Source organism: Amblyomma maculatum, chromosome 5 (genome assembly GCF_055883805.1).
Source record: "Amblyomma maculatum isolate TAMU_Amacu chromosome 5, ASM5588380v1, whole genome shotgun sequence".
Classification (NCBI taxonomy): domain Eukaryota; kingdom Metazoa; phylum Arthropoda; class Arachnida; order Ixodida; family Ixodidae; genus Amblyomma; species Amblyomma maculatum.
Window position 1 is genome coordinate 157,276,824 of NC_139348.1, and position 26,467 is coordinate 157,303,290.

General features: G+C 43.4%; 2 protein-coding genes across 10 annotated transcripts in view; one reads left to right on the forward strand and one right to left on the reverse strand.

The window, feature by feature from the left end:
* ema (C-type lectin domain containing ema) overlaps positions 1–11,913 on the reverse strand; it is a 58,099-nt gene extending 46,186 nt beyond the window's left edge. For all 7 annotated transcript variants that reach the window (XM_084604817.1, XM_084604815.1, XM_084604814.1 and 4 more), the window contains exons 1-5: positions 11,629–11,913; positions 8,534–8,662; positions 2,580–2,713; positions 1,822–1,889; positions 1,283–1,363 (exon numbers count right to left, since the gene is read on the reverse strand). In XM_084604817.1, the coding sequence (XP_084460943.1) occupies positions 1,283–1,363; positions 1,822–1,889; positions 2,580–2,713; positions 8,534–8,662; positions 11,629–11,702 (486 nt within the window). In that variant the 5' untranslated portion in view covers positions 11,703–11,913. The remainder of the gene's footprint in view (positions 1–1,282; positions 1,364–1,821; positions 1,890–2,579; positions 2,714–8,533; positions 8,663–11,628) is intronic.
* Positions 11,914–12,161: 248 nt separating this feature from the next.
* LOC146190080 (uncharacterized) overlaps positions 12,162–26,467 on the forward strand; it is a 30,221-nt gene continuing 15,915 nt past the window's right edge. The window contains exons 1-2 of one of the 3 annotated variants that reach the window (XM_084604820.1): positions 12,162–12,597; positions 24,993–25,130. In XM_084604820.1, the coding sequence (XP_084460946.1) occupies positions 25,004–25,130 (127 nt within the window). In that variant the 5' untranslated portion in view covers positions 12,162–12,597; positions 24,993–25,003. Of the gene's footprint in view, positions 12,598–16,331; positions 16,492–22,639; positions 22,781–24,992; positions 25,131–26,467 lie in introns of those variants that run through there. The other 2 variants (XM_084604818.1, XM_084604819.1) reach the window with 2 other exon arrangements.

Below are 26,467 nucleotides of genomic sequence, written 5' to 3' on the forward strand. Positions count from 1 at the left end.
GAACAAAGAAAAGCAATCATAAAGCACATGACAAAAGCAGCAGGCTTCAGTCTTCAGCACTGGTTCATGAAATACGAGACTGAAAACAGCTGGAAATGCGTGTTGCACACAAATAAATAAAAAAAGTTTAGCCAACAGTATACACAGCTGTGACAAACTTAATGCCATTAGCTTACAATAGAAACAAGAACTAAATCCCAGAAAGAAAAAAAAAAAATTTTAAAAAGGCTGAATACAGGTGCACTCTAACAGCGCAGGCAGACTGGCTCCTCGCTTTTGTCTGGCTTGAATACTAGGAACTCACAACCTGTGCAAGTGTGCGATCGACCTTTATTGACATAGTACAGGCAGCACTCATCCCTTGAACCCTTTCTCCAATTAAGTTCGAAAATGACCCACAGACTAGGTGTCTCCAGGTTACAAGTATCACAAGAGAGCTAGGTACATTCTAGTTACTGCTTCAATTCATGGACAAAATTAAGCCAAGGATCATTACTATTTACACTTAACATTCGAAGCATTCAGAACTAAACATAACTTCCTTGCATTACAAGAGCCTTTAAAAGAGGCTGAAAGGAATGTGGCGACCATCTGATACTTCATTAGCAGTCTTTGCATTTTCTTTTTATGATCCACTGACGAATAAGTCAAATTTTTCAGATTCCCTTATTACGTGCTTAACATACGCAGCCAACTTTCCGTCCCCTGTCACCCCCTGCTGCAATGCCCTATGGCGTTGTATAAGCAATCGATACATAAATAAATAAACAAAATGAAGTACAAATTCTATTAGGCTGCTGCTTTTTTGGTTGTACCGAGTGTGTGCCTGAATATCTTGTTCCTTTGCAATGCATTAAAGTAATGCCTGCATTTCTCATATTATTTACAAGCACCATTAACACTGCTTGGATATCTCCTGGCTTTGTGTTTACAAGTTTGAGCGTTGTGTCTCCCATCATGTAAATGCTTCATAAAACAAATGCAGGTTCATACTGCTGCATCTGCAACCACAGCACTTCAGCTTATGCAGCATATCCTTGCTCTAATTCAATCTTGGCTGTCGCTCTACTGACACTGTTCTGCTATCTGGGACTCGCCCCCATACAAAGCCTATTACACTTAACATGGCATATACCACTCACTAAACCACAATATCAAAGTAAACAAACAGCACAAACAGAGCGCGATTTTCCTCCAAATCCCCAATGGTGGATTACCCTCCAGAACGACCAGCAAGGCCGCGCTCGCTACACCCGCAACAAAGCCACACTGCTTCACTCACCTCGTTGTAGAAAAAGTGAATGGTGTGATTGTTGAGCTTGAGGGAGAGGGTCTTCAAGAAGGATATGTAGTACGCCATCACCTGCAATGAGACAGAGACAGTAAGCAGGCCTGTCCGCACATACATAGTTACATACATAGTTAAGTGCAAAGGTGTTCACTGCTTTTTGCTTTGCCCCCTGTGCACACTATGCTGGCAAAATCACCAGAATGCATGAGCAGAAAATCTAGGCATATTGAAGGCATCTGCAAATCATTATTGTATATGAATAGCACATACAAAAGCATGCGAATCCAATTTCTCCTACAACAAGCGAGGAAGCAAAGTCATTGCACAATAAGGGAGGTGAATCGGCTTTGGTGACCACCTATCTGTCCTCAAGGGTTCTATATTCAGTATAACACGCAACACAATTCGAAGCATAGATAGCTCATTTTCTTCAACGGAAAGTTCATAACAGCAGTAACGTAAAAAATATTAACTGGCCCCCCCCCCAAAAAATGCAAAAAGCATTTACCATCAAAACTCCACATACTAACCTCTTCATCCGAGAAGTCGAACTTATGTACAATGATGGAGTTGACATGGTTGTTAGACAGCAGATAATCTGAAGAAACGAAAAAAAAGTATGAAGGCAGCTGTACATAACCTATTTTTTCCTCTGTGGAGGTAATCAAAATTCATCTCTTTGCAGTGTCCAACATTGATAACAGCCATCAATTTGCCTTTGAAAATGGCAGATGAATGAGTAATTGCTTTCAATGTACCATATACACTGATTTTTGGAGTCTCTCTCAAGATTAGTTATAGGACAGAAGCAGGGCTAAGGTAATGATTAAAAACTGCTTTTCATCTGTGCAAGTCATTACTAATTTAACTAACGACACAATGGCCTGCCCATGTATGCAAAGAAAAAAAAACAAGACAAGAGGAATATACAGCATCCAATACACAACACATTGTAGGAGATAATAAGAAAACATACAACCTTCAACATAGTAAGTTAAATAGACAGCACAGTATTCATTTCATTACGTTACGGGACCAGTGCAAAAATAGGCAAATCAACGGTAAGATTTGTGACATCACAAATGGTGCCATTCAATAGCCTTGCACAAGCTCCCAATTGATGGTTCCCGTGCTTAACTCAGCCCGTGAGTCTCTCTTCTGCGGCCTTTGCTTTTTCATGTATACCTCGAATTATTAAATGGATTCCACTCACACCAACTTCTTGGAACACCTCCTTTGCTAATTTGCATCCGACAAAAGAGAGAGGGACAAAACGCAGGATGCTTACACAGTGACGTTTCGTTGCGGATGTTCTCAAAGAGGATGTTCAGCGTCTGCAGAAGCTGGACGCACACGTAGCGGCCGCATTTCTGCTTCATGATCTTCAGGAAAAAGGACAGCATGTTCTTCTCCAGGAAGAAGCTGCAAACACAATCAACGCACAGCTCTCAGAAGCATGCCACCCGTGCACAAGAAGCTACAATGCCATTTAGACTTTACAAGCCCTACCAATGATTTTTTGGAATTTCACTACAGCTTACGAGCAACAGGACTTATCTCCCATGGCACTCAAAATTCTAAGACAAAAAGAATTGGATAGGACAATTAATCAGATTTGGATCCCGACGCAAGAATCTGTGGCAACGAGATTGCTCACAACCTGGCTCAAGATCTCTACTGCCAAGCAGGTCAGAATGAGCAAGCTGAGGAAGGCTACAACAGAGAAGGGCACCTGCTGTCGTATTATGATGTGACGCAATGTTACAGAAGAAAGCATATGAAACTACTCCCTCCAGACAAGACTTTAGATGGAAAACAGATGATGGCATGGAGGCGTCTGCAAGCAGATGTTTATCCAAATCCGGTCTTAAACAAATATATATTCCCAGATTTTGAAGATGAGAGCTGCAGGGTTTGTGGGCAGAGGGGTACCCTAAACCACATAGGTAATATCAGAGTGTTCGCATTCCCCAGGCATGGCAAACAACATTGATAGTAGAGAAGCCTGGGAGGCTTTGCCAGAAAGCCCAACCTCAGAACACCAGCTGCTAGTGGTTCGACTGAAGAGGCTGTCGAGAGCCAAGGGATTTTGTCCAACACCTGAAGCGGATTCCCACCTGCCCCAAGGCTCCTCTCCTCTAGAGGGGAGGGCCTGGGATAGGAAAGAGAGCCCTTTCCTGTCGGACAATAAAGTTTGTTCACTCACTCTTATTAATATTGTTGCGAAGCTTTGTAATGTATGTTTGCTTATGCTCAATGTCCCCAGCATGCGACTTCGCCACTTTGTGACTCAAGATATGACTAGAGTTATCACAAATAACTGCAGCTATACATAAATGATTCTATATTCAAGTCCGTCGTGGTATCTTTGAGCACTGCATCTTGAAAGTTCCTTATCAGCTTTAAACAGAGCATGGCTGAGAGCAGGGGTAATGCTGCTGTTCTAGAATTGTCAAGCACGGTAGTTGCTCTTGCCACTGCTAAGTTCTCCTTCATCGCTGCAAGTTAGTCCAATAAGAAGTTTCTTTTAGAAGCCTTTTGCTGTCTTCCCTGCCAAGGTGGCTCAGTGTTAAAGGTGCTCGACTGCTGTGCCCAAGGATGCGGGATCGAAACCTGACCACAGTGCCCGCTTTTTGATGAAGATGAAAAGCAAGGCACCCATGTGCTATGCGATGTCAGTGCACATTAAAAAGCCTCCAGTGCTCAAAATTTCCAAAGCCATCCACTACAGCATCTCGAATAGCCTGAGTTACTTTGGCACATTAAAACCCATAAACCAAACCAAACCCTTTTGCTGTCTTCTCGACTGCAGTCCCTGGCATGATATATTTATTTATTGCTTTCCTTATTATTACCCTCAGGGTAGAAACATTACAAAGTGGAGTGGGTGGTGGTGCTGCATTGTGCAAACTCCACCCTCATGTTACTGCACCAGCCAAGCCACTGTTACAACAGAAAATACAATAACTTTTCCAGCAGACCTCAATATGGCGGTTACAATTGCTAGCCAACACGAAACTTCACATCTGAACTAAATAAACAAACAAAAAAAGACATGATGATGTCCTACAACACAGGGTTGAAAGGCCTTTCTGAAGTTTGGAAAATGGATTATCAGGTAGCCCTTTTGGCTAGCACAAGCTGTTAGTTTGAACGCTTCATAAAAAGTAATACTGCTGTATTTTTTGTGCTTTTGCTTTCAACTTCCAACAGCACACTGTCATCACAACAACCAGGGGGCACAAATTGCACAGACGCATGGATGCAAACAGGTGTGAGGCTGAAAGAACAGGACACAAAAAGAAAGCCCACACCTGCACAAAGCCTGCCAGCCCTATGAGGTTCAAAAGCCGAAAATAGCCAGGTTTATTTCCGTATCGAGATGCATGTTTTCCAGAGCTGAGCTCTCACAAAAAGAATGTAAGTACACCTCTGGAGAGGTAAATTTACCACTACTCTTGGCCACGCCCATTGTGGGATGCTCATGTGAACCAAGCACAAACTTTTGGGTGCAAGCAGTTTTGGTAATATAAACACCAAATATTTGCTTACAAAGAGTACAACACAGGAGTGCTTTCTTTTTTAAATGTCTATGCTCAGTTGACCTGACCAATGATTAGGCAATCGTTGCTATGTACAAACTACATTTTAAGTTTAACATCTAGGTTAATTAGAGACAAAGTCAGAAAACAAATCACAAGTATATTATAATGTGTTGTACAGCAGCCACAGAATGTAATAAAATCCTAATAGGTGTGCAGAGTTATTCACGCAATTAAGCAATTTTGCTGCAATTTAGATGGTCCTTAACTCAAGTTACTCATGTGTTTAGCACATGATTGTCTGAGTTACCACTTATTACACTTATTGCACATGCCTGCTAATTATCTAAACTGTCTATCACATTCCCCCAGTTAAATCGGCAGAAAGACCAGCTACTAGTGATCAACCAATAAAATTGCAACACAATTTTCAACACAAAAACATTAGGTTACAGAAACATTGTGTCTCGCTGCTGTTTTAATCACAGCATCCTAGAACTGCAGAGAAATGATGTGCAATGCAAAATTGCAATACCCTAAGCATTTTTTTATTATGGGATGTTTATTCCCTCGATATTGTCTATAAGGGACGTAATAGTAGAGGGCACCAGATATTTTACCACCTGGGGTTCTTTTAATGTGCACGACATTATACAGCACATGGACACCTTGCATTTCCCCTCCCTGAAAACATAGCTGTAATTGAACCTGCCTCCTTGAGTTCAGCAGTCGAATGCCCAAACAACTGAGCCATCGCATCGAGGAAAATGAAGCATGTAATGATGGATAAATGAATGAACAGCTATAGAAGTGAAAAAAGGTTGGCTCACATATTAAGTCTAAGATTGAGTGCTGATGCGGTCCATGTATATTGCACTCTGTAGTATGCGGTGAAGGAATGCTAAGCAAAACAGCCACCGTGGCCAAAAGTGAACCAAAGCATCATCTGCATGCCATGACTGATCTTTCCGTGCACAATGTGAACACAGAAAAAGATAAGGCAAAAAGGTATCTCGCCTTTATTTGTGGCCACCGAAATGTACTCATATAGTTCTTAATGCAATCCTAATATCCCAAAATTTGCAGAGTACTTATGCAGAGTCTTTACGGGTATGAGGCAACAGTGTTATTTGCTCCCGGCTTAAACTCCCATTGTAGTTGTTCCCGTATGTGCACTTCGCCACTCACTGAATCACTAATCCTTTAATGTATGTCTCTCTTTTCTCACACAAACTTGTAAGTACAAAATATAAAGCACCGGTAATCTAACCATACAAACATGCCAGCATTAAACATTCCTTTTCTGTTCTCTTCTTTTTCAAAGACTGACATGGTAGCTACAAAGGCATGAGCATGTTGACACTGGCCGACACTAGCATTATCTTCGGGAAGAAGGACAGCATGTTCTCCAGGAAGAAGCTACAAACATAATCAACGCACAGCCCTCAGAAGCCCATGGACAAGAAGAAACAAAGTCATACACACTGTACTTGTTTCACTGCTGATGTTTTTGCAATTTTCACAACAGCCTACATGCAACAGGACATAATTGCAGCGAGTCTTTGTTATATCCGTTTGTTTATTCCCAATCCCACCAGCAGGCACTCTACCACTATGTGACTCTAGATGTGACTAGAGTTATTCCGAATGATCACAGCCACGTGCAACTAGTTAGTTCATACTGACATGGGCATGCTGAACTGTGAATACATTTCAGAAAATTGCGCTAACAAGAGAACAGGCACAGTAAGTGCAGCTTTGGCTGCACATGAGTTATGACGCAGCAAGCGTAAACTGTACAGGTTTTATCACAGTATTATTTGGGAACGCAATGCGCTTCCCTCAAGAGCTGCAACTTAAACGAGCCATCGATGAGCACTCGGAAAGATAGTGGGCAGCCTTGCCCTATACTTACTACGTCAAGAGGCATAATTATCACAAGGAGTTTATCATGAGCTGCCAGCCTTTTGATATCCAAAATCCAAATCCTTGTGCCAAATGATATCGTAGCCAAAGAGATAACGTGGCTCTACTGAATGAGGAGTGACCCTTCAAAGCTGCCTCTGCTTGGGCGGTCACATGACAAAAGATATGAAGACAAATAAAATAAACTAGGAGCAATTTACAAGTGACATATTTTCTAATTCAATGCCTTTCCTCCCACAAGCTGATATTAAAGGAGATCTTGGCTGTCCTGCCAACTTCATGCTTACTAGCATTTATACCATTACAAGTGAGCTCCTAAACCTAGCTAAGCGAAAAAGGAAGCTGAATAATTAAAAAACAAAAAAACAAAAACAAATGTGTGATAAAAATATTATCTTAGGAGGATGTGGCTGCCGGCCAGGTAGAAGATAGGCGTGATGAACTGCAGAATGCTCAGTGCAAGGATATAACATGAAGCAGTTGTCTTGCTACGAAAGATTTATCACAGAGCTGAAAAGTCTCCTAGCTGGGCAACGATATAGTGGCATGTGCATCCATAAAAAGCAAATTAACATTTAATTCCCTGACAGCCTTTCGCTGTGTTTTTCCATCTGACATTTCAAACTCATTTTGCATTCTTATAAAGCAGAGACTAAAACAAGATTCAAAGGTTGGTGCCCTGCTCTTCGTGCCTAGCCTGTTTCCTTTCTGCCATTTAAAGGCATCTATCTCCTATCACCAAAGCTTGTTGCAAAAAAAAAGAAAATTAATTACTCTGCAATCTGCCTAATGATCAAGTTATCCCATCCCACTTCATGGGACAAAGAGCCTGTGAATTTCAGCAAGGAATCGAAGAATGAACGGAAACCACATCTAGTTTCTCATTTTACCAGAAATCGCAGCAACTTGCAGCGGCTGGATTTTGCACATGATGCTGGAAGTTTTCTGGAAAACTCCAAATGTGCTTTCCTTGGACAGCATTACGGGTCGTTAAGTGAGTTATAAAAGTGGGTCTAAGAAAAAAGCTGTTAATTACACTTTTGGGCATGGACACAATGCTGCAGGGCATATTTTGTTTTGTTTAAAAGGTTAGTTAAACAGGATCAGGTGTTTACTCCAGGACCACCCTACTTTTTGTGCAGTTTTTAGTGCTTGGAACTTCTTCCGAATACATTTTACCCTGGCTAATGAAGACCAACCTCCAAATATTTTCAGGAATTTTTTTTCTGCTGAAATAAAAGGAGTGTTTGCCATGCAAGTAATTAAGTTTTTTCTTCACTCGCACACTAAACCAGGACCATATTGAGGTTTGTTCGTATAAGAAACTACGAGAAAGAATGTGTACTTCCTCCATCTGCTAATAACTGTCGTTTGTATGTTAATAAGAAACAAGACCTTTCCTTTTCTGCTACTTACAGCTGTATATGAAGTGTGTAGGAAATAAGCAAAACATACAAAACCATGGGGCAAAGATGTTAGCTACTGTATGCTAACATCCACAACAAACAACACTCAAAGCCAGGGCCCGTATTCAGAGTTTGCGTCGTTATCAAAGTGTCGCTATCTCACGTGACCTCGAGCCACTTGATTGGTTGAAACGCCGGAACCAGGTGTTGCCACTACGGAACAGGAAGAGGTGGCAACATCATGTTCCGGCGTTTCCATCAATCAGATGACTCGAGGTCACGTGAGATAGGGACACTTCGATAACGACGCAAACTCGGAATACGGGCCCTGGAAAGTGCAAGCAGAAAAGCACCAATTCCACGCTCACTCGAACACAGTGCTGTCATTCTGGTCTCCCCAGATGAGAATCTCGGCAATGGAACGAAGAGTCTCCACTAGAATGCCCTTGTTTTGCTCGGTGACAGTCTGGTTCTTCGACAGCAAATGGTACAAGTACCTGGGGCAAGAAAAATATGACAGTATGCATTACAAACAGTGCATTCTTACAACTTCAAAATGTGACCACAAAACCTCTAAAAAGATTACGAACCCCCGATTTTTAGGCCCTGAGGAGAAATATCCAAAACCACAGTTTCTGAGTACACACTTAAGTACAACTAGCCCCCAGCACGTATCATTAAGCAGTTAACACAAATGTAACTCACACTGAGTGTTTTGCATGAACATTCTTTATGCAGCTTCATCACTGGATATTTATAACTTCGTCGGGGTTCGAAGACAAGGTTCTAGGCTCCTCAAATGCTTATCACATCTCTTAAGCAGCTCATCAGAAGGAAGGGTATCGGCCAGGAGCGTATGAATAAGAGCTTAGAAAGTGGCTTGCTGGGTATACTTCAAGAGAACAAACGTGCACAACGGCCTTTTCAAAGAAATACCACTTTTGTCGGAAATTTTATTTTTGGCTGTAGCAGGCTAAGTCCACTCACTATAAACTTTAGATAGAGCAAACACAATCTGTGTGACTGTCAGGTCACTGCAACTGATTGCTTCGATAAAGTTTTTCTGTCAAATCTGATGCTTCTCATTTTCATGAGTTGCCTCAGTCTGTCAAGTCTATTTTCACAAATTTAACATGAGCAAGGGTACCTCAAAGATAGAAGGGCGTTTAGGTGGGGGGCAACTGTTTAATGGCAGACCCATCCCTGACAATCTGTCAGGCAATAGGCAAAAACAGCTACACTGACAAAGATAGTGTCACTTACTGAAACCGTAACACTTTCATTTGTCTCAATCCATTCCACGGCTCACACCACACAGCTCCTTACGTTCTGTTTGCATCTCAAATCTGCCTTTGTATGCTTCAACTTGTTATGCATTTTTCATATGTTCCCAGCTTTTAAGTAGCATGCAAAGGAGTCAATAACTAGCAACTTGGTCACAAAAGCCTGCATTGAAGCACGACAGTCCCTGCCACTACAAGAACATGTACCCATAAAAATATTTTTCACATAAGACTTAGTTCAGCCATTTTTATGATTAAATATTTGCAGCAGTGCTGTGTCCATCAGTGTCATGCAGGAACTAAAAACAATTTGCACGTCGGCATACGAAGTTCCTGCTCCTACAGCTGATGTTGTAGGCTGTAGTGAGTTTCAGGCAGTTATCGTAAATGACTACAATATCAATACTGCTACACACTCAAGCAAGACTTGCTCGTGCAACCCTATGGCTTTCCAGTATTCCAGAAACTTACTTGCACATATTCAATTTGACATAATGCATGAAGTGCTGCCACAGTGCACAAACAATCATGGTTTATTTACGTTTATATTTGCTTTGCTACATTTCAACGATCAAAGTGGCATGTATCGCATCCATCAAAACGGAACTGAAACCAATGGGTTAGAACTAGTCCTAAACCACTGGCACACACGCAAACCAAAACAGAACATGCCAATTAAAGTAAACCAAACAAGAAACAATGCTTCGATAGTGTCAGGTAGGAGACAGCAATATAGCGTGCAGAACAATCGCCTTTTGTGAGCATCTCCAAACAACAATGGGGCACGCACGACTGATTGCACACCATATTATCGAATTACAACTACAGTCACTGCACCACTCAGTACATGGTACGAATAGGATACAATGTAAAGCAAACCTTTTAGTCAAAATGCCACAGGCCTATACAAGGCCACCAAAACATAATCATTTCACACATGCATGGAAGCTGCCGTACCTTCCACCGAAGTGATGCCACTGATGCTTATGCACTGTACAGAAACTCTATCCGCACGTCAGACTAAATTTTTTCCATGCACACATATGAGTTACCACTGCACTATAATGAATTCTTATAAGCCATACTGCTGAACGTAATGACAAAATGTGTAGAAGAATTAGTTCAATGTCACTGACTAGTTTTATGAACAGTCGCGGATAAGCGTTTTGTGTAACGGTGCCCTGAGAACGTCCGGTGTTGTCAAATCAGATTGGAGTCGCAGTAGCGCACGCTTTCTTGCGCCGCTCAGAGAGCTCAGCAACATACAAGCATTTTTGACTGTACACAGGGACCAGATACTAGCAACGCCAGGCAGGCAGAGCTCAGTAGACAGCGCAGGAATTCCGCTTCCCGGCCCGAACGATTATCGGGCGCTTTTTCTGTGTGTGCCCGCTAATCGCCATCAGAATAGGAATGCAGATAAGCGCGACCACAAAGGCCTATGCCTTGTCGTAGTACATATACGTACCCTGCGGTTGCGCATGTCAAAGGTCAGTTTCGCCACGCAGCACGCGATTCAAACGAAGAGTGAATCAACACCAAACAAAAACATCATGCTGGTGCGGGGGCAAAGCCCCGGCAGCTTGCCAGGACAGAAGGTGAAACTACCTTGCAGCCCACTTTCCCGAACAGAAAGTATTGCAACACACGCTAATTACATTCGTTGCGGCGTATGTGCATGCTTCGTTGCGCATCCCTCGTTCCGAGACTGCGGCCAGTTGGTGGTGTTCACCCAGATATGAGAACTAGTGCTTAAAAAATCGGACTGTCTGTATGCAAGCAGCAACTGTGGCAGGCAACACCCACTACGTCCTCGAAGATCAAACGCGCCGCGTAGGTCGCGAAGCTTACAATAAAAAATAGTAGAGTACCCACTTACTAGCATCTGAGTTCATGAAACGGGTAATGAAGTAAGCAAAATGAAATAACCTTCGTGAGTGCGAGTATAAATTAAATAACGCAAGCCACCAAACGTGGAAGACACTGCGCTCACGACTGACATACCAGCTTTTCGGCCGAGTTTCCTGCACTTGCGGTGCTTTAGAAGTACAGTGACAGTTTTATATTGATGAAGCCGAGCACTGCTCATGCTCGACTAGCGTGTGCTCCGCCTAGTACAGCCGTAAAAACAACATCATTTGCCTCTTTTTTTCTGCAGCACCGTGCAAGGTGAAACTCACTTGAGGTGCTCCAGCGAGTGCGGGTTTTTCGGTTTCCACAGGCCACCGGAGAACCAGCCTTTGTTGCGAAACATGGTCGCCGTTCGAGTTTTCCTTCCTTCACCAGTGGTTCACCATAACATAGGAATGTTTCGACGTATAGATGCGCCGTCGTGGACTCGGACAAGCGTGCGGTTAGCGAGTAAACGGTGTCGAAAAGGTAGCCATTTCATGGTAGATGCAAATGGGAAAACAGCACAGCGGCCATGTCAGATTGGAGTGGCGGCTGTGATTGGCCAACGGAAAAGCCAAAAACACAAGATGAAATGTTGAGATGATTGGGTGTAAAGAGGGCGCTATATTTCTTGCGAAAATTAGCATTAGTAAGGCAATAGAAACAAAGAATAAACTGAATAACTTCTTTTTGATGGCACTAATTTAGCGTCCAACAAAAAAAGATCTTTAATAAAAGCAAACTTCCTCGATGGGGTTGCTAGGAGGTTGCTATGAACGCTTGCACACTCCTTGCAGCTGTAGCGGTTGGTTGCACCGTTTCAGCCGTTTCTGTAGGAAGGTACGCAACAGAAAAGGTGAATTCGGAGACAACCGCCGTTTCTTCGTTTTATCTGCTTGTGCGGAAGTGCTCTAAACTTGCTGCGACGTGTTCAGGCGCGTGTTTTTTGGACGACACTTGGAGCTGAAACGCGACCTGTATTCGCGCGTAGCGTGATGATCGTCGTTTCCTCAGCTACTCAAGCAAGGAAGCTGTCTGCGCGTGCCAACAGCGAAAGGCGCATCTATTTATGCGGTCTGACGTCAAAACGTTGTGAAAGATGGATGCACTTCGGTAATCGACTAATTTATAATGGACCTGAAATGCACCAGAACACGAGTTATTTGTAGAAAAAAAAAAAAAGAAAAAAAAAAAAAAAACACCATCGACGTATCTCAGCGCAACGTCATGTATTCTAAAGCATAACGGCGATTAAGGTGAGTTGCTTTTCGATTTCCCGCTCGCTGCGCGTATGAACAATGCATGTCAAGCGCTCAGGTTTTCATTGATTGTCATGATCGAGCTTTTTATGTTACAAATTCGGCGGGTGCAACTAATGAATATCGTTTTCGTTATACCAAGAATTTTGTAATTTTAGAAGGCCTTGCCAGGAGTGAGCTCGAACGGTTTATTTTGTTTTCTACTTCTAGCCCCACAATAATTTTGTCTTTACAAAGAAAAGGCTGATTTCGCCTGCCATGTTCTTAGTCGACAATTTTTCCAGGAAAGTAGAACGCAGCATGTACAATTCGTGTTGTATTGGAATATTTGCTTCATCCATTTGGTCTCCCTATCATAACAACATGATCACCGCAATAGAATCCATCCAAAATAGGGCAGCACGATTCATATCTGAAAACTATAACTACCATTCAAGTGTCACTGTGATTAAAAGTAACCTTTCGTTAGAATCCTTAGGTACACGCCGCGACATCGCCCTCCTAACACTATTTCACAAGTATGTATACCCCAATCGATCCTGTCCGCTTCACCTCGATGCTCCATCCCGCACGTCCAAAAGATTGCACAATCACCTCAGTTTTACAAGAATATATGGTGACACATTAGCCTTCAACTCATCAGCACTTCCACGAGCCATCAGATTATGGAATAACCTGCCAGATATTATCGCTTCTCTTACTAATCTAGAAGCGTTCCATCGCCAACTCATCACATTATATCAGTGAGCCTTCATTTTGCCTTATTTGTCTTATATATACATTTTTATTAAATTTGTTGCAGCTGTTAAATGTCTTGATGGGTTTTATTTACTTGTGTTTGCCTATGTACTCTTTCCGGGTTTTTTTTTTTTTTTTTTCCTTACCATTTTTTTTTTTTAAGCGCCATTCGGGGCACTGTGTGCCGCTTGCTGTTTATTGTGCCTAATCTGTGTGTGTACCATTGTGCTTTAATCTGTGTCGCGTATTTCTTTTTCTTAATGATGTAATTATTTCCGCGTCGTACTATTTTGTTTGTTCATATATCAATTACCTTTGTATTTTTTGCCTGTTTCCTTACATTTTATGTATATATTGCACTGTATAGATTTTATGTCCCCCTTACACAATGCCTAATGGGCCTGTAAGGTATTTTCAAATAAATAAATATGACCCATTAATTGACAACACAGCAGCGGGCTACTCTGCGAGGCACGGAGCAGTGTTCTGCGCACAAGGACGACCAAGGCCGAATACAATGAAGGCTGGTTACCAAGTGCTCCAGGTGCGCGGCCGATGGTACCATACAGCACGATGTGATCGAGTTCCCAGAACTGCGCCCCCCCCCCCCCCCCCCTACAGCAGCACATCGGCACCGATGGAGACTCTTTTGACTGCACTCGATCGGTCTGTGGTCGATATGTCACCATCCGAAGAGGCCACCCTAGCTAGGGTAGTAGAGGCGACGAAGCGGCGCCTTGAAGACTGGCTTAACAGAGAAGATTTTTGAAGGACTCCCCAATGTTCTTAGAAAGAGGATTTATTATCTACAACCGTTGGGATTCCCCTCCTTCTTCCTTTTTTTTTTTTTTTTTTTCTGGACTATTTGCAAATACACAGCATTTGGTATACATTTTGCTTTTTTTTTTTTACTCCTTTATCTCTTGAACTGATCCAGAAGAACTCTGTGATCCTCCGTTACAAAGGGGAGCAGCTGCATCAGCATCATCATCAGCAGCAGTAGCAATCGTGCGAGGGTATCATTTAGTTTCCATCATATGCGTTTATCTACGCGATGTTGGGAGAGTATATGAAACGCGATTTCGGAAGAATATGGTTATCAAGTGCGTGCATTATCTAGAGAATACAGGTGAAAATCGTAACTGCATCTTGCTGGTTTATGGAACAATTTCTAGTTGATTCCCCTTGAGAATTTCCATTGGAACCAATGGGAACCAATAGAAACTCAGCTTGAATTCGATGGGAACCAACTGGTACCAGCTGTAAATTGTTCCATAAACCAGTAAGACCAGTTACGATTTTTTTCTTTTTCTCTCAAGCCAATAATTAAAAAATAGCTAATTATAGTATTCACTAATTAATCAACTGTAGTGAACGAAAAAAAAATACTGGAAGTTAGCATAGGCGACTCTGAACATCTTGGCAAACCGTATTTTTTTAAAACTTTGTCCAAGTTAGCGGGGACACCCATATATAAAAAACACGTTTCTAGTGCCATTTGAAGTGTTACTATGAAGAAGTCGCTGGGCAATAGAGCGACACAAGCTCGTATGTAAACCTCTTTCTTATAAATAAAAACACACCCTTCTCATTCCGCATAGCAGCACTGAAAATAGTAGTAGGCCTGAAAAGTTCTCGACAGAAACGCCAGAAGCATTCAGAAAAGCAGCCGCTCCATAACCATCAATCGTTTCGCTAATGCAACTGAGTTGAACAAGAATAGCACAAGAACGGCTGGCCTGGTTATTTTTATAAGATCGATTCGTCATTATCTGATAAAGATCGATGTCAAAAGTTAGGAGAGTTAGGTTGTTTAGCAAATATTTCTCATGCACTTTGTCACGCGCCATTCTCAGAAACGATCACATGTATTAGGCATGCATGCGTTATGTGTTCTCACTGGGGTGGCTGCATGCCACCCTATTCTCACGGTTAAGAATAACATATTCCCGTTTCACCCTTATCGAGGACAGCAGCGTCTCTACGATAGTTTTTTGCCCTTTCTATGGCTTTTGCGGCAAACTGCTTCACTCGCTTTCTGCAAGAGAGGGATTGTTTCTGCACTTTCCAAGGATAATCTCAACCATGCATGCTTCGTTGAAATTATCCTTGGAAAGTGCAGAAGCAAGCTTTGTCCTTAGTTAACAGAACCATGTAGTTATCTCACGTCCCGTGTCGTTATTTCTGGTATGTTCAGACCTGCCCCCTTCCCCCCAAATGCTACGCTTCTCTTCACTGTGCGCAGTCGATATGCATGCCTTTCTTTAGTTCAACTGTCGTTTTTGTACCCCAGCTCAATCTGGTTTCGTGAACAGTTTGATTTGACATTAGAATGCTATACCTCATAGAGCCCCCTCTTTTAGGTGCGACAGTTTTTCAAAATGTCTGGTTGAAGCGTCTTAAATGAGCACAGACCAAGAAACTGAGACCGAAATTTGATTTCGATCAATCATGTCTGTCACATAACCTTTCGTGTGCGCATTGATTGGGTAAACTAGCGAATGTGGGCTACAGCTTTTGGCCACTATTTAGCTGAAATGACCGAGCGCGAGTTCTACATTCTGTCCTTCAGCAAATGCAGAGCGCACGTCGACAGCAGTGCGTCTACCAGTGACGTCACGCACTCAAAATTGCACGTTGAAAACTCTCCGATGGAAGCCACGAAATGGTAAATTTTAAAATTTATTAGCCCTCAAAGGTAAACACAGCCCCACTGCGAAATTGGGCACAGAGAACCATGAAAAGGCTGAAAATGTACCGTAAAAATTTCAGAACTAAGTTGGTAGATGGATTTTTTGTAAGTTTATTCTACCAACTTTATTTGTAAGTTGGTAGAATAAACGCCGGAGTTGCCCTTTAACGCTGTCTGCAGCTGTACGCCGCATGTTAACGCGGAGTACAGCTGCTTGAGAAGGAATGAATGAAGCTCATTGACTTTCGAAACATGCATGAATGTGACAGCAGTTATGGATCGTATACGATGTGAAAGAATGAAGCGCTTGACCGCATGTGGTGAAAACGTGCTACGGCACGCCGAGCGAGGAGCCAGAGTCCGCCAAATCGCTGTCGCGCGTCGCGTCGCTCAGTTTCTATACTAGGTTTACAGGAAATCCGGAAGCAGCTCGTGTAACTACCAATCGTAGGAGACCCAGGGTACGTAACTCCTGATCAGCTATTTTTCGAGTGCGGTTTGTTTTTCTGGCACGGTTTCGGTAAAGGTGCCGACGCATATACGTTATCTGAGCTTTCGTCTGAGCAATGGATGCATCGAAATACTCAGTGAAAGCTTTGTAGAAATAATGAAACAAGGGAAGGTGTGGGAAAGAACCTTGTCACTTTTTTCAGGTCTCAGTATCGCGGAATTCCACAGTGCCCCTTAAAAATGCCGTATTACCGAAACATTTTCGTCGGTTCTTTAATCGTACTTCATGCTCTTTAATCCTAAAAGGGGCTTACTATAAAATTATACAGCTTTTAAAATCAGTGGTTGTTAACTATAATCCGCTGTACGCGATATGTGTATTACTCCGCTGAACAGAATACGAGATCATGCAGTTACCAATGCTTTACAGTGCCACACAAGCGACCCATGCATTAAAAGTCGATGTGTGTGGCTTGATGCTTAGCTTTTTATTCGGGTAATAAACAACAAAAGCTTTATCAGCGGGCTATTTTCGGTCGCGGAGGAATTGTTTGGAGAGTTTAAAGCAGACTTGATTGAACCGGCTGCGCCGCTCTGTCGCCAAGTTTCGTCGCCTTGTGTGGGTGTGTGCATGTATGGGCAGTTTCGTCCCCATCGTATGCGTTAAGTCGCCAAGAGCTTCGCTTCGTGCGGTTACCTTTTGAACTTTTGCTCGGTCGCGGTCGCGGTCTAGAGCGAAGCGCACGCGCGCGTGCTAGAGGCCAGTGGTGACTGTGGCGATCTCTTGAACGAAGTCGAAAATATAAAAGGCAGAGGCCAAAAACAACAACATTTCAGCCATAACAAGCGTTGTGGAGCAGAGCAACATAAAACAGAATGAATAGGGAATAGAAAGTTGGCTTAAATGGCCCCTGAAAGACTACTAGTCTATTAAGGTATATTATAGTGCAAAAAATCCAGTGGTGGTCCTTATGAATATTCGACTCAAATGTGAAAGTTCTGCAGGGAGAGCATGATTTACAAATAATTTTTAAAATATGCTCCTGGCGACCGATCGTGACCTCCCATGTGACGTCACAGCGCTGAGCGCCGGCGTGGGCTAATAATTTAACTTACCTTCGGCTTTAGAACAAATGGCTTTGATGTGGGGTTCCCAGTTAAGGTTATATATGTTAGAACGAGTCCCAGATACTTTACCTGATCGTATTTGTTAACCAGTGTATCACCAATTAAGTGTGTACGTAAAATTTAGAGGCTGCTTCTTGTTAGTGAATGTGATGCTTTTGGTCTAACCGGCATTTAATTGCATTCCCCATGTCGTGCACCAGGCGTGGCTTCTGGATTTGATCTTCTAATCTTTTTACTAGTATGTATACGACACAGTCGTCTGCAAAAAAGCGAAGCTGGATAGGTGAATTAACACATGAATGAATATCATTTTTGTAAATAAGAAAGCCCTGTTGGTAGAGCGCCCGCCCCAGAAAGGCGGTGGTTCCGGGTTCGATCCCTGGACCAGGGCGAATATTTTAACTATGAAGTTTCTGAAAAATATGTATAGCTTTGCTTTGTAGCCGTATGGCTACTCTTGAGTGGATGTAAAGGAGTAATTACTCCGTTATTACTGGCGGGTGTAGCGGCATTGACACTGCGCACTCGACTAGCAAAGCACGGTCAGCTTCTGCGGCTGTATAGTGTTAAAACAATCACGGGTGGGGTTGTGCTCATATAGCGACACTTTAATTTTACGCGATAGCGTATTCGGCTCGTTCGGTCGAAAAGGCGTCGGCATCGTATAGTCGGCACCACTTGTCCGAAATAATCAAGGGCTGCTTAAAAGAAATCGTCTCATGGTAACTTGTGGTTCTCGTGACTGATGATTGACTGGTGTGCGATAGGCGATGACGAGTTTGAAATCGTTGCAATTAATTGATTAACTGGTGAATTGCAAGAATACAAAAAACGCAGTACGAAAAGTCAGGGCTGAAGGTGCTATCGCGTGTACTCCTAACACCAAGCTTGAGCTTCCGCCTTATTTGTAGTAATCATATTTACCATACTCCTACTCTATCTTGTTTCCCAATCTCTCCCTGCTTATGCGCCAAAAATTCCATATAACTAATTAACTAACTAACTAACTAACTAACTCTCTCCTCTTTTATTCTTTTATTTCATCGTGCTATCTGCTCACTGTCTTTCTGTTTCCGCCACCGCAGCTCAGGTGCCTCCGATCGCGATGGCAGATGCGCGGCTGGCACATTTTTTTCCTTCGTTATTTTAATTATTTTCAATAAAATCACTTGATTTCAATGACTTCTGCGGAATCACTACGCGGGGCCCCACTCAACTCGCGCAGATCGTCTTGAGGGCGCCACATGGCGCCAGGTGCCGTCATGCCGCGCGCACGCTTGCCACATGCATCGGGAAATCTATTAGGTGGTGGTATTGGTAGTGTTAAGTGGAGAAATATGGGAGAGGCCTTCGCCCTGCAGTGGGTATAATCAGGCTGATGATGATGATTGGTAGTGTTGGGGTGTTGGTCGCTCGGAGCCATGGAGGAAGGAAAGAACTTAGGAGAGGCCCTGACGTCATTTTTTTTAAGCCAGCGCGGCCGCGCCGCGACCGGACGCTGCATGCAACGTCTCTCCTCCTCCTTTACCCTCCGCATTCACTTTCTCCGCGACGCTCACGTACCTAGGGCCCTTAGCAACGCTGTTGCTAGTGGCCCGAGTTTTCATAGCAACAGCGTCGCCGTTGCTAATGGCCCGACTTGACTAACCCTAAATTTTGACGTCACTTCCGCCACGCTTTCTCCAATGCATTGGGAATGGCAAGGGCCTCTCCTATGTTGTTTCCTTCCTCCATGCTCGGAGCCAATCAGCGCACGCTATCTGGTGGTGCGCGGACGTGGATCACGGTAGTATACCGCTACAGGATATATTTTACGCACACCAAAGTTGCAACTAGCGAACCTTTTTCCAGTGACCTCCAAGGTTGCGAACCGAAGAGCCTCTAATGCGAGTCGCAGATCCACTTCCCTGATAACTATCGCTTCGGTGTTATTCATAGCAGAAGGGGCCCGTAAGGTTGTGAGTTTAATGTGCCAAAGCGACTAAGGCTATAAGAGACGCCGTAATGCACGCCTGCGAAAATTTCGACCACCTGGGGTTCTTTAACGTGCACTGAAACCGCACAGCACACGGGCTGCTTGCTTTTCGACTCCATCAAAAAGCGGCCGCCTAAGCCGGGATTCGATCCCGCATCCTTGGCACAGCCGTCAGCCCTAACCACTGCCCTGCCACAGCGGGGCGGTGCCTACAAGTGATTCACAGGCGGGGTTACGTACGTGTTGGCGTTACAACGGAAAATGGCGTTGACTTGTTTGTTACTGTTGTGGGAAATGTTTGCGCTGACCATACTTTGTACCGGGCGCGCCAGCTGTTCGGCGTTCAGCCGTCAACTTAGCGCCGCTGAACGGGTTCGAATAGAGTGGAAGCCTAGGTGCTGTCCAAAGCGATTGTGTCGAAGAGGAGGAGGATAAACTTTATTTCCGTAGAGAGGAAGTAGTAAACTATTGTGGTTATAGCCCCTTCAAGTGGCCATGAGCTCGTGGCGTTCGGCGACTTCTAGGGTCCTGTCACGACCCGGCCCTGTGGGTCCGAGTCAAAGCTGAGCAACGCGCCATGAGTCTTGATTCGAGAGCTACAAAAATGTTTACTTGTTCATGTTGTCGACTAGCTACAAACAAAATGTATCACTTTTTTCTTCCTTCCTGCTTTTCTACATATACACTGTAACGAACTAAGTTTCCCGTGATTATGAATCTGAATTAGGCGCATTGTTAACGGTGCGTTGAAAATTCTGGTCGCTCCATATTTTCGAAACGAACGCATGCACACTGAATAATATATATAGAGAGAGAGGCGCGCGCATCCGCGGAGCGCTGAGGATTTTACATGGTTGGTGGGGCGGGAAAAGTGGTAGAGTAGAGTAGAATAGGAAGTAGTATAGTATAGTATAGTATAGTATAGTATAGTATAGTATAGTATAGTATAGTATAGTATAGTATAGTATAGTATAGTATAGTATAGTACAGTATAGTATAGTATAGTACAGTATAGTATGTATAGTATATGATTGTATAGTATAGTATAGTATAGTACAGTATAGTACAATATAGTATTGTATAGTATAGTATAGTACAGTATAGTATAGTATAGTATAGTATAGTATAGTATAGTATAGTATAGTATAGTATAGTATAGTATAGTATAGTATAGTATAGTATAGGGAAAGTAGATAGTTCTCACTCACTGCAGATTAGGCGACCCTAAACGCTGCTGGAGGCGTTGGAGGGAGAGGTAATAAAATACTTAAGAAATTAAATTGAGGAGTGACATGAATAAATGGCTGAATGAAAAGGTGCAGTCTGTCTGAAGCACGGCGTGAGGAAAGGAGGAAGCGGTGAGTGAGATGCGGAAGAGAGGTAATGGAGCTTTCGGAATAATTTTTTCCACCAGGAGTTATTTACCGTGCTCTGGCAAGGAGTCACTAGATGCACTCGCGCATATTGCATTTCGCCTCTATCGAAATTTATCCGCGCCATTGCATAGTTCGACCCCGCGACTTCGTTCTCAGACAGCGAGCGAGCTAACCGCTGGGCGGGTGCCAGCAATTTGCGCACGACTGCGATCACTTCCCTCGTCTCGGAAGAGGAGCAACTGAGCTGGCTAGGAACAAGAAGCAGCTGCTTGGCAGCTGACGCAAGCGTGATATGTCCCGCCGGTCGCAGATGCGAAACTGCGAGATAATTCCGCAGTCAAGCTTCAAGGTATACACATACAGCTTTCTATAACATGTAAGGAGAACGCAAGGAACTGGACAGTAGAGGTGTGCACGGGCCGAAATTCTGAGCCCGAGCCCGGCCCGGGCCTGACGCTGCAGACCCGAGCTCGGCCCGGTCTGGCCCGGTGTTCCGATTTAAGACTCGGACCCGGCCGAGTCCCAATCGAAAAAACAAACCACAGAACTTTGTCAGAAATACGACGAAATATCCTGTAGTTCTGTCGTAACCATCAGATTTTTCTGTAGTTCTGTAGTTGTTTTGTAGCATATTTCGGTTGTCTGTAGTTCTGTAGCACTTTTCTGTTGTAAATACAGGAATTTCTGATGTTACAACAGAATGTTCTGTTGTCACAACTGTTTCCCGTCAAAAACCGCACAGAAATTCTGTCGTAACATCAGAAAAGTTTCTGTAGTTTTTTTCCGATTGGGGCGGGTTTAGAAAGGGCTTCTTAAAACAGAATGATAAAGCAACCTGACAGATAAAAAAGTGAGGACCGATATAGTTAATCTAAAACCGGGCTATGAGACAGTTTACAAGATTTTCCTTTTCCTAGTATCCCTTTTTTATTCGTGCTCAGATTTCGTGTACGTAGGAAGCGGAGTGTCAATCTGAAACAAACCTCACAATGTTCTTTTCCTTCGTTCATTTTTGTGTTGTGCTCGTGGACAGCAACAGCCCGTTTGTTCTCCTGCGAACAAATACAGACCAATTCCACATGCAAGGGAAGATGTAACGGAAGTAAGCTTGAATGCATCAGTGACGGCTACCAAAAAAGAAAAAAAAAAAAATCCGGCACATGAGGCCACTTTTACGGTTAGTTAAACTTTCACACAGCGACTTCGCGCGTTTAAGCAGTATTATTGTACGACAAGGTATTCTCCCCCCCCCCCCCCCCCTATTCGGCAAAAAAAAAATTAATAAATAAATAAAAATAAACGGGCCGGGGCTGTTTTGTCGGGGCGATGGGAAAAGAATCAGGCATAGCAGACATTTGTAGAGGCAAGTAAATTTCCAAGCACGCGCGCCAAAGGTGTCAACACTGTGTTGCGCCAATTAATTCCTCCTTTTGCCGTGTGTCTATTAGCGATTTTTATTTCTCCTTCCGCTTGGAAACGAAAGAGGTTTGTCGCTGATAACGAAAGCTGAATCGGGCTTCGGGCGGCGACTGCGCTCTTCATTTTCCCTCTCTTTTTGTTTATCTCTGGGCTGCAAACCACGCAATCACATACGTGCACTTCGCAAAGTGCAGACGTCGAGACAACAGGCACCATAGCAATGAAGCGGGTTCCGTTGTCTCTTTTATCGGGGCCCGACGCATTCAGCGCCGCGCTGAGGGGCGGTGTGGGGTTGCCTTCGCTCACGAAGCTCTCAGGGGCGGAAGCAGCCGTCACAGTGTGCCCGGAGTTATTTGTCGGACGTGGAGAGCATCACACATTACCGCAGAAAACACGAATTAAGTAAGTCGACACTTTCAAAAAGTTATTTTGTTCTGCAAGAATGCATAAGTAAATAAGGGAATGAGACGCGGAAAATACGAGCTCGCGGCCGTTCGAGAGTGTCATGTGCTCGAATCCTGCCTTGAACTTGGATTGTCTAACCAGAAGGATGTACATGCATTGTTCGAGGATGTTCGTAAATGTTTACGCAGGTAACACTGCACCTTATATGAGATGTGCGACAAAAATGAGCAATGCACGTTTATTCTAAATGAGTATTGAATAAATGTGCGCTGATTGAATTCTATATGAACACTGAATGAAACGAAACGCCTTTTATGTGTCTCTTAGGCGAGATTTTAATGCGTAAACGGCAGGCGATCCAGTGCTTATAGCGAAAATTTACATCTAGGAATATCAAGAAGCAGCCACAACTGTATAGAATAAAGTTAGATCGTGCATTAACGTCGTGCAAGCTACATCATACAACGTTATTCAAACAGCATACATGTATCATACGATGTCTTATATTATCATAAACTGTGGAATATATTTTATTACAATGTATGAAATCGTGTATCTCTATGCTATTTGAATGACATTGTTGATATATCATGTATACGAAGTTATAGCGTCATAGAGCTTCATTCAATGATTCCTGATTAACTTCCCACGAAGAAACAAACAAAAAAAAAACTGTGCAGAGCAACGTAAATGTAGCTACGCTGCTTACGAATATGACCAATCGATTTTAGTAAAAGGTGGTAGTATTTAAATTAATTTTATGCTACAGACAAAACACAGCAAGCAGAACATTCCATCAGTACGTAGTCCGTCGCCTTGATGAAGAATCGCTTTTGTCGAAAGTGGCTCAATTGTTTTCTTGAAAATGGCATTGCTTAGTTAGAAGGCAGTTTCACTCAGAACTGCCGCGGTATATGAAAGTGAGCGCTAACTTCTGCTGTTTGTTTTACCTAACACATTGTCTTTCGATCCGGCGTACCACTGCATGCTATGGCTTCGACTGCTGCATGTAGCGGCTGGTTGTGCATAACTGTCGCCCCCGTTGCTATCTATATGCATCGCAGTTCCCTTTTTTTCGCTCTCTCTCCGTTTGATAGCTTAAAGGCTGTGTAGGATGTTAGGGCAAGAAAAAAAGGTATGCCCTTCACATCGTATAGTTGCAGCTTAGTGATTAGCTCCCTAAGCAGTCAAGGCGTATGCATGGGTACCACTGTTTTGCGTGCTAACAGCGTATTGCCCCGTTTCGGAACACCCTTTTGATGGCATTATTTCAGGAGCCCCGTTGTTTTAATTCCTGAATTAAGTTATTTGTTTTATTCATTTCAGGAATAGAGAAATGCACTTGATCATAAATGCAAGTCAGCACCCCTCTTTCGGTAATGCCGGTCTCGGAACTGTCCCATAAAAAAAAAAGATATCTAATTAGCGTTGGCCGACATTTATGTAGAAATTTTAAGCTCGACAACAGTTTTTATTACTTTAGACGCATGTTTATTTTTATATTTAGCTTTCTGTGACCCCTTATATGCAGCTTCATTTGATCATCGCGCCAAAAAATCTGAAATCAATCGTCTATGTGTTACTTTCTTCGGAACTGGATCATTTCTTTATTCGACTTTAAGAGGTGAAGAAGAAAAGAGGCGGAGGTGATATGTCCTTGATCTACGATGGCACCACGTATTAATAGATAAACGTTGTCAGTGAGGCATATTCTGCCCTGCCAAACGCAGTGGCGCCCGCCCTGAACAACAACTTAGAGATGTATATACGTCGATGGTACCTTAGAGTCGGCGCGGCTCTTCCCTGCTCAAAAAGTCGTATGCTTAACCATTATTGTACATTTTCGTATATTCTGTATACTTTTATGATGTATGAAATATACGTACGATATTTGTATGACATTGTATGATAAGCCCTGTTTAAAGTTACAGCAAACAGCTTTTTTCAGACGCAGTGAATGCGAAATTGAATTTTTTTCATGTCTCGGTGCAGACATTTGAACCATTTCGTAGCGCACATACGGCAAAAGTTAACCTGAAGTAACAGCACTTTTCATCGGCGCAATATTGTTAGTTTTGTCAAGGTATCGTTCCAACATATGACCAGTGCATTGCCAACATAGTGCAAATATTAGGCCGCTGGTTTGTGCCGCCGGGTTTAGCTGCGGTCCCGGTGATTCCGGTGGCGTGTATGGCAACTGAACTTGCAGAGACGACAGCCATGGACAACCCTCGCGTGGTGGACCTGCGTTCGGACACTGTGACGAAGCCTACTCCCGAGATGCGTCAAGCCATGCGGGACGCCGAAGTTGGAGACGACGTCTTCAAAGAGGACCCAACTGTAAATGGTAAGCAGGAGGAACTCGCGAGATGAAATCATTGCAGAATAAGATTTTTTTTTTAAATCTGACCTGGATATTAACGCGTTATTTGTCGATGATGTGCGCTATATCATGACTTATCTGAACTTTCTCTCTTCGTTGTAATTTGCGAGTATCTGCGAACTGCTGTTTCTGGATATATCTTTAGGCGTTGTACAAATAGGCTAAGAGTTCTTACTGTGACGCGCTGCAAGCGCCACCGCCTCAGTTTCGGTACTCCTGAGTACCAAAACTGAGGCAATCATACCTTAGATTGCCGCATTGAAATCGTAAAGGTGCTACTTTTACTAAATGTAGAGCTTCTCTAAGTCAGAAAAGGTCTATAAAGGAAATGTAGGTGTCGCCATCAGCGGTCGATTCAGCAGCTCTGAAACAGCCTTTTGGGCGCGGACCCCAGAGGCATCTCTACACCACCAATACTTTAAATCAGCTATTACCGAGTTATTCCCGATTTACGCTTGACCATTTCAGAATCGTGTGGCGGGAGAGTTCTAAATGCAATTTTCTCAGTGACAAATACGCCTTTTGCTTCCAGAAAAATGTGAACATACACAAAACCTTGTAAAGGTTCAACTTGAAGCAAGCTTCATAAGTGTTAGCCATCGGCCGCAGTCGATGCTGTCGTTTCGATCTTGGCTTGCTTCCGCGCTTGGTAATCTATGCAAGGGCCTGGCTTCTCGTTCGAGGGTCTCGGCAGCCTGTCTGACACGACCGCAGTCTCTGTCTTTAACCAGGTGGAGTATCTGTGTGGCCTATCTACCTAGGGTGAAGGAAGGAGTGGCGTAGATGGAACTTCATGAAGAAGACGATGTGCATTGCGCAGCGTGAGATTGTGTTGCAGTTTTACACGAGGCGCGATTGGCTGCGGAGATAGCACAGTGCTCTCGCTCCTGGGTAACGATGAAGACGACCATGTTTGCTGCACAGCGCAAGACAACATGCGGCGCACGAGTACATAGCACTATCTGTAGAACGCAGGAGGTACTAGGTCCAGGAATAATGCGATGAAACTCGCAAATGAACACAGTAGAGCTAACGTTCTAAAAGGAGAGTGGAATCTGTTTTCATTCTGGTCGGACAGAGTTCAAGAATGAAGCGACTAATTACAGCCAATAGTACCGACTGATTTTCTGACGTCGCGGCTAATCCGGCTTATTCGTGGATAATCTCAATGCACATATCTATATATCAGATCCCTGTGGTGTCACACTAGCAGGCGAAAGGTTATTATAACAATCGTTCAATGCCGTTGGCTCGAGGGCCTCCTTTAAAGGGCGTTTGTCGCTCTGTTCTTGAGTTGTACC